Below are 8,365 nucleotides of genomic sequence, written 5' to 3' on the forward strand. Positions count from 1 at the left end.
TAAAAACGTGTACCATACAAACATCGAATTAGTGAACTACGAAGTTTTATTAAGGCAGCGTAAAGTTTAGACGTGTTTGAGCGGCAAAACGGACAAAGTCGTTACCTTGTCTGGCAACAAGCGCATTCGCTAGCTGCGTCTTGTTCTCTCGTCGACAGTCGTCTACTCACGGTTTGTCGATTTCGTCTCGTTTTTTCTTGCTTTCGCCGCCCTTTGTCTACCGTGCAGTCCTGCTTCGTCGCCTCGCCGCCTCGCCGCCTCGCACGACAAATCATGGAGGACCCCAACGGCAACGACTCGGAAATGGCCGATACCGAAGAGCGGGCAGGGGCTCGTTTTATTTATACTGCGGAGGAGAAGGCGCTCCTCCAAGCGCTCGTAACGAAACATGCGCGAGTTCTTGAAAACAAGAAGACAAATAACTACTCGAAGGAGGCTAAACTTAAAGCTTGGGAGAAACTCAGCACCGAGTATAACAGCCAGCCAAACGTCCGCCCACGAAGCGCTAAGCAACTCAAGAAGCGTTGGGAGAACGAAAAATCCAGATACAAAAAAACCAAGTGCGACGAGACGAGAGACATCCACGCCACGGGTAAGTCGACAATTTGCATATTTGGTAAACCGTTCCCGATGTGTAAAAAGTAAACATCGGAGAGAAGTCCTTTCGACCAGAACAATGCTATGTGCACGACGTCGTGCTCCTTTCCGGGTCTCGTATAAAACGAATTTTCAAAACGAGTTGTTCAAAGCTGTAGCGTAGCAAAGTTCGCTTCATACGCATGCAGCCGATCCAGGTTCGATCCAAAGTGGGCCTACTTCTTTGCTTTTTTCTTGACATATTTTTTTGTAGAACATTTGGCGTTATTGACATTTTTTTTTAACAATCGTCACTGAAAACAAATGAGGTCCCCGCATCTTGCCGGAAGCCTATTCTAACAAAGTGCCCAGCATTCAATTGCCCATAAGAAGGTTCCAGGTGGGCCTCCACTGGGTTGTGTTAGATTTTCTCTTCGTTAGGTTCGCTTTAGTCCCCTTAACAATTGTTTTTATCTCGCACGGAGGCGTTTCGAAAATTCAGTGTGCCCTTTGAATTGTTCGTCCCATACATTGTTCACTCTCTCCAATCTGAGCTTCAAATTCTTTGGTTTCTGTCTCAGGAGGTGGGCCACGAACAAGCCGGCCGATGAGCCCCTCACTCATTCTTGTGGGAGCGGCGGCAGACCACATGGAGACAGTGGTGACAAATCTCTGCGACAGCGACAGGGCAAGAGACCGGCCAGTGCTGTCGCTGCCTCCGGCTGCAATGTTTGAAGCAATGGTGCGAGACACTGAAGGCAATGACAATCACGCCTGCTGGAACGACGTGCCAGGTAACTGGGGGCTTTTGGATTGGGACAAATTTGCACCAACATGTCGGGGATGGGTACCGTGAGCCGTAACATGTCTACTTGTATTTGCGACTTGTATCATTTTAACAGCAAATCTGGAACAGAAAAAAAGGCACCGAAGCCTTTTTCTTTTATTGCTCGGCAACGTCTACACTATTGTACATATCTTCGAAGTTCCAAAATTGAAAATGCGAGCAGTGGGTCGTGACATAGTACTGATAGTACTGTGAATTGAAACCAAAACTAGTGGTTAATAGACCTGTTGCAAAGCGTACGGCGCCACGACGGCACAGAATTTTGGGAAGACTCGGTACAGATCACGTGCCTTCTCGTTGCGCTTCCGCGACAGCGAGTGAGTCGTGGCAGCTGCCGCCAGCAGCAGTCGCAGCCATCCGCCATCCCGCCAAACCGTCGTTGGCGGCGTACCGTATCTGTGGCAGTGGGCGCGTTAAGTCGGCGCTCTTTTACTCCTCCTACTCCGAGTGCAGCAACTAAACGGCGCATAGCGTACAGGAGCGCGACACACCGAGGCTGCGTTCCAAACCTACTCGAATGGATACGAGTTACCCTGGCGGATTATGTCACGCGACATCAAAAAAAGAGAAACGCTGGACGCGGGTAGGTTTTCGACAACCACCTTTACCCTAGAGTTAGATCGAGTAAGTTTTGGAACACGGGCTTTCCCGCAACACATCGTAGGATAGCGGTGGCGCAGCAGGCGTTTGCGACTTTTATTCAAGCGCATGCCCGCATAAAGCTTTATGCCTGTGGTGCCGGGAACGCCATCCAGATTCGGCGACATTCGGGCATGTGCAGTTTCGTGGCTCCGGGTTCGTTCCTCCGACGTTGCGTCAACCGCATGTGGCGATGGCAACAATCGTAAAGAAACGTACGTCGCTGACGTTCGCGACAAAGCTTGAAATCATCCGCCGCGTTGAAAAAGGAGAAAAGAAGTCCAGCATTGCCGAAGCGTACAACATACTGCGAAGCACTTTGAGCCCGCTGCTGAAGACGAAAAGTGACATCAAACCGAAGGCTGAACAAAGCAAGCACTCCAGCGCACGCCGTGTTCGGACACTGGTCTTCGAAAAGGTGGAAAGATCACTTCACAAGTGGTTTATGGACGCAAGGGCTCGGAACATTCCGGCGTCAGGCCGATGCTTCAACAGAAAGCAAAGGACTTCGCGTTCATCCACCAAGCACAAAACGTCGCCGCAAGTAGCGGGTGGCTGCAACGCTTCAAAGCCTGTTACAACATTGTCGGGAAGACGGTCTCACTTTTACGCTGCTACTGCAGTGCAATCGACGGTAGTGATCTGGCGCTGGTGGGCTGCTTGGAGACAGTGGAGCCGGCCGTAATAAGGCATGCGGTCAGCTCCATGCAGCAATCTACGCTGCGGCAGTTTTTTTCGTCGGAATAAATAGTTCACCTTAAAGCTTCACGTGAATACTATACTACGTTTCAACTTCCGTCCGAACGCAGCCAAAGCTACGTGTGGCCGGAGCCAATCACACGCCGGCAATTGGTCACGCGATCTCGCCTGCACTTGGTATCGCTCCGCTGCGCCGCTGGCCGTCCGCGCCGCCCGCGCTCGCCGAGTATTTCGTCTGCTACGGGTGTATCAACGAAATCGTCTGCTACAGGTTTAAAAAGTGACCTTTCATGTTCTGAAATTTAGTCGCAGGGGATGTCAGTACGTATGCTGGCCGCTGGCGTCTGTGTCCGAGCTTTCCACCTGTTCGGCATTTCGGCATAGTTTCGAGATGTAAGTAGACATTGCAAGATGCCCGACGACCCGGCCATTGATGTTTCCTTGTATTGTCTGGATATACCAGGGCTCGAGCCACAGTCCTTTCTACCAGCTTCTTGGCGTACAATGTGATCGGCAGGTAAAGGGGTGCCCTGATTTCGCTGTGTATCAGGGAATTGTAGTGGCCTGGACGCTTTTCTAGTTTACAAAGTATTTGCGGTACGACGTGCGGTACGACGCGGCCGGAGTCTCCTGCAGAATTGAAAAGTAGACATTCACTACGACCTCTCGCGCCTGACGCCCAGACATGCCTTTGCGAAAGGACATTTTGAAGAGACTCGGTGAGGAAAGCAACAAACAAGCAGCGAAGCACATGATTCGGCAATTACAGGAACAAAATCAAAACTGAGCGCTGCAGCCGTGTTGCCAGCGGGACGTACGTTTTTTCACCAAACCACATGTATCTACATATATTAATAAAAACTTAAACTTCAGATATTTAATTCCTTTAGTTGCAAATCATTCTCAGCAGTACACATCTGGAATATTGTGCAGCGTTGACGCACAAAACAATTGTTTAAAAGGAATTACTTTTGCGGACTACTTTGCGATGCGTAAAAATGCTCTTCTCGAAGTTGCGAAGCGTCCGTCAGCCTTTGGCTGCGCTCGAACGGAAGCTGAAACGAAGTATAGTCATTTTTTGCCGTTAGCCTTTCACTGATTAAATCGCGCTGTACTTTGACGCTCTTTTTGTGTGTGACTTTGTATATCGAATTTTGATTATGTCGAACTATTTCACGGTCCTTGCACTGTTCGATATAACGAGGTTTGACTAATTTGCCAACGCCTAGCTTTGAACATTTCTACGAAAGGCCCATGTGGCTGTTGGGCCTCTTCCCCTGTGTACTTGCTCTTCCCCTAGCACTCACAGTGCCAATGTGCTTTGCACGCCCAGATGCTCCTGATCCGTCCCCCTCACCTCTCCAAGACAGCAGCGTTGGAGCTGCTTGTGTGACTCCGCCGGCAAGGAGCATTACCTGCCCCCGTGCTGAGCTGCCAAGCGGGGCATCCAGAAGAACTGGAAACCGCATCGCAGCACTGGAGCGAATCATGGCTCCCGAAAAGGAGGCCCGTGTAGACATCCTCGAGAGGGAAGATCGGCGGAAGGAGGCGCAACATTTAATGCAAATGCGCATACTCCGCAACAAGCTTTTTGAGCAGCGACGACGCGGACGGGCAGAGTTCCAGCTGCTCCAGCTGGAGAGAGAGATAAAGGTGGAGCAGCTGGCAGCCCTGCGCTGCAAGCTACAAGGGTGTGGAAATCACAATTAAATTTGGGTTCTTTCAGTTTAAAAGCATTCCGAGGATTTACTTATTTTATGTGCGCTACATTGTAGTGAAACGATAGAACCTAATGTGTTTTGCATATTCGGAAGTTGAATGAAACAGCACACTACAATTGAAGGGAAGGGTAGGTCTTTCGTTAGCTCTGTGCTGGCCACAAGTCTTTCCCAGAATATGTTAGATTGACCAAATACGCGGAATTGGATTTGAAAATCAATTTATTCGAGCGCTTACTACTGAATTCGTGTCCGAGTATTTGCACGAGTCAGTGACGGGTCAAGAACAGAGTACAAGCTGGAGATGAGAAGTAGGATGGAAGCTTTAAGTGGAGAGGAGGTTTCTCCTTTCCACCTCAAGCTTCTGTCTGCTTCCTCCTCTCCAGCTTGTACACTATCCTTGACCTGTCATTGACTATAAACGTGTGCTACTGGTTGAATATCCCTATTGGAAACACAGTGCGATGATCTGTGTGCGTTTCAGCGAGCCGTTGATTGTGTCGACAGGGTCTGGAGGTGATGGCAGTACATGAGGACGCAGCCGCCTCCGGCGTCGGGGTACTGGTGGAGAGGGTAGAGCAGGTGGGCATGGCTCTTTTCGCAGCAGGGCCAGGTTGTGCAGTGCAGCACAGGCGGTGATGATGAGGGCTGACCGTTCCGCCTTGTACTGTAGCCGCATGTCCAGGCATGGGAAGCGTCGCTTGAACACTCCAAATGCCCGTTCGACCGAGTTCCTTGTTTTTAGGTGAGCTGCTTGGTACCTATATGGTGCAGCATTGGTAATGGAAGCAACGTTGCAAGATAACGGTCTTCAGGTGTAAAAATCGCCATTGCTGCAACCATCAGTATGGTTCAGTAACCTGTACAGTGCGGCCCATCCATGCTAGCTGCATTTTCGGCATTTTCTATTGCTTACCAGAGGCTACTGTTCTGCATACAGTGGTTTTGGCTGGTGTTTTCTACATTACCGCCTTAATTCAAGTTCTTGGCCCTAGTCCAATTCTAGTGACAAAAAGCAACAATTGACACCGACTAACTGTGACGAGGAAGAACAACAAATGTTCTCGAGGAAAATAAAAATAGAACTAAAATGTTGTATGCTACATACTTTTGAAACAAAAATTTGTCCACAGGAAGTGAATAATGCCAGCTTTTTTTGCCATACAAAGGCTTAAAGGTCATGAATCTAGCTGTGACAAAGATTTGCAGAACTAATAGTAACCAATAGGAACACTGTGGCTACAGCATCACTTCTTGTTAGCTGTTCTGAATTTCATGCCATTATTTCTTCCAACAAATTAGTACATACCTGCCCTTTGGGCTGTTGGCTACACCTGGGCTGGTCAGGGGCGTCAGAAGAAATGACACGCAGGCATAGCCTGCATCTCCGAGCAGCAGGCCAGGGATGCGCCGATTCTCGTACAGGACCCTTGCACGACTGTTATCGAATATCCTGCTGTCATGCACGGAGCCTGGCCATCTAGCAACAAGGTCAAAAAACTGCAGCTGGGGTCCTGTGATGGCCTGTGTATAGGAAGGAGCAGTACAGGGATGAGCAGGTTGCCATGATATGAACACAAGTGCTCAAGCTGATATTTCTACTATGATTAGTATATTTTTGACAAAGTGCATCTGCAAGCTTTGGAAATTAACTAGCATTTGAGTTCTCGCAGTTTTATGTGACGTAAGCTTCAATGTGGCTTAATTCCTAGGTTTTTCACGCAGTATAATAGAAGAGAATTTGAGCACGGGATAAAGTCTCCCTAATATTTTGTTCGAAAAGTATAATTCAAGGGGAAAATCCCAGGTGAAAATCAGTCCACTTCCAGCTGGATTATGGAACTGGAAATGAGGCAGTCCACCTAGATTCCAGCTGGGTCCAGTTGGATTCCAGCTGGAATACAGCTGGACTGCCTCATTTCCAGTTCCATAATCCAGCTGGAAGTGGACTGATTTTCACCTGGGATGCTATAAAACATGACCGTTTGCTATAAAATAACAAAAGCCACCTCGGCACCAATTAAATGTATGTTTCCAAACACAATACATAATTCTTGGTTTTGAACCCTCTCTAGCTGGCCCACCACCACTCTGCACTGTCGCAGAGTGCAGATCTCTCTACAAGTTCTAGTCTATATCAGTCACAATATCGCCGAGCTTTCACGTGCCGCACCGGGTCTTGGCGTGCCGTTGTTTTCAACTTACTTCGCTGCCGCTAACAGCACAGACAGAAGTGAACTTACCTGCACGTTGAGGGAGAAGAACCCCTTCCTGTTCCTGAAGACTTCCCCATTGGGACCGCCAGGTCCCTTTATTTTGACGTGGGTGCAGTCGATGCACCCAGTCACACTGGGGAACTTCCCGATGTTGTAGAAATCCCGCATGACCTCGTCGCAGTCGCCCTCCGGGAAATCAACGAGGCGGGGGAAGAGTCTCGGCGAGGACCCGGGAGACACGCTCGATTACGCGGCACACCGTCGGCTGCGACACGTTCACGAGGTCGCCCGTGACTACTTGAAAAGTCCCGGCGCCATAAAATCTCAGCGCTACGAGGAGCTGGAGCATCGGGGACAGTGGCAGGCCGCGACTGCTCTCGTTTGCTTCCAGCGGCAGGCACTGCAGGAGGCTTACGACTGTCGATTTTGTAAAACGATAGCGCACCAGGAACTCCCAATCGTTGAAATGCTCCAGCGGATTGAGCCGGTCCCGGCAACGTCGTCTCGGCACATCGACGTCCTGGTCGGGGTCTCGGTCGTCGTGAAGAACTTCGTCCGTTCTTAACACGAAGTCGACGAAGTCGGCGAACGATGCGTCGGCCGCCATGACACTGAACGCACTCGAGTGACTCGAGTGGCCGTTCAAGGTAGCTCCGGCGCAGACTCGAGATCTCGAGTAAATTTTGGAGTTTCGAGTGGAGATTTTGGAGTCGAGTGGAGTTTCGAGTGGAGATTTGTTTATGAATCGCAAAACCACCCTCAAGTCGAGTTTCGAGTCGAGTTTCGAGTCGAGTAGCGTTTAAGAATACGGCGGTAAGGAATCCTCCTACAATCAACCATCCATCTCGCAGGTGAGATGTCACGCGCATCAATTGCCAGACAGATCTGCGGTCACGCTGGGCACAAAATCGTTTAGACTTTTTATGACTAGGCTTCACCAATATTGCAACGTGCCCCCTCCTTGTACTTATAACCTCATTGACAGCGAGGCGCGCGGCCGGCATTCGGGTACGCTCGCGCCCGCCTTTCTTGCGTCTAACAGCGAAAAACCAGGGGCGCTCGTGCTATTTGAAGCTGATAATTATCTTTATTTGCACAAGGTATGACATTGGCCTACGTGCTAAACTATGAAAAAGTAAAAACAAAAAAAACAACAAAAAAACACGGGAGCAATTGGAATTTTAATAAAACCGTTTTTGTAACTCGGTACGCTCAAGCCGCGGCTCGCTAGTTTTGTAAACTCTCTAGCGAATCCGTTCTATTTTTATTAGAAAATGGCTGGCGAACAAAGGTCGAAGAGTCACGCAATACATGTTTTGACAAATTGCCATAACACCAGGGAAAATGCTCGGAATGTGGGTGCAGATGCCCCACAGGCTCGTATAACCTGAAGGAACGTGCCATTTGTTTTAGATTTTCTTTAGAAAAATTACTGTTGCAGGTGACAGCACGTGTAACTACTCTTGTGGCACGAATATGCTCCTCGGTGCTCAAGCAATTTAGGAAAAGATCTATAGACCATTCTGAAGAGCGCTTCTAGTCGATGCCATTCTCAGCGTTCGTGCGTGTGGCGCGTTCGCCTTCCAAAGCAACGAACATGTGCGTGCTGGACTGTGACCTAACACATGTGGACTGTGATTGTCGTAAACAGTGAAATGTATAGAAGGGAA

At 49.2% G+C, this 8,365-nt stretch overlaps 1 protein-coding gene and 1 pseudogene across 1 annotated transcript; one reads left to right on the forward strand and one right to left on the reverse strand.

Moving 5' to 3' along the window:
• The first annotated feature begins 238 nt into the window (after positions 1-238).
• LOC121835543 (myb/SANT-like DNA-binding domain-containing protein 3) lies at positions 239-4,478 on the forward strand. The gene is made up of 3 exons (XM_042289899.1): positions 239-592; positions 1,158-1,370; positions 4,095-4,478. Exons 1-3 carry the CDS (start codon positions 274-276, stop codon positions 4,469-4,471), a joined length of 909 nt encoding a protein of 302 aa, XP_042145833.1. The 5' UTR covers positions 239-273; the 3' UTR covers positions 4,472-4,478.
• A 431-nt stretch (positions 4,479-4,909) lies between these two features.
• LOC121835544 lies at positions 4,910-7,443 on the reverse strand (annotated as a pseudogene).
• Between the last annotated feature and the right edge of the window lie 922 nt (positions 7,444-8,365).

Source organism: Ixodes scapularis, unplaced genomic scaffold (assembly GCF_016920785.2).
Source record: "Ixodes scapularis isolate PalLabHiFi unplaced genomic scaffold, ASM1692078v2 PGA_scaffold13__105_contigs__length_92229423, whole genome shotgun sequence".
NCBI lineage: Eukaryota > Metazoa > Arthropoda > Arachnida > Ixodida > Ixodidae > Ixodes > Ixodes scapularis.

What these genes read in the sequence shown, in the direction of transcription:
- LOC121835543 (XM_042289899.1), top strand. Translation starts at nt 274, where the DNA reads ATGGAGGACCCCAACGGCAACGACTCGGAAATGGCCGATACCGAAGAG. An exon ending in GAGAGACATCCACGCCACGG is followed by an intron (nt 593 to 1,157) that starts GTAAGTCGACAA and finishes TTTCTGTCTCAG; the next exon opens with GAGGTGGGCCACGAACAAGC. An exon ending in CTGCTGGAACGACGTGCCAG is followed by an intron (nt 1,371 to 4,094) that starts GTAACTGGGGGC and finishes TTGCACGCCCAG; the next exon opens with ATGCTCCTGATCCGTCCCCC.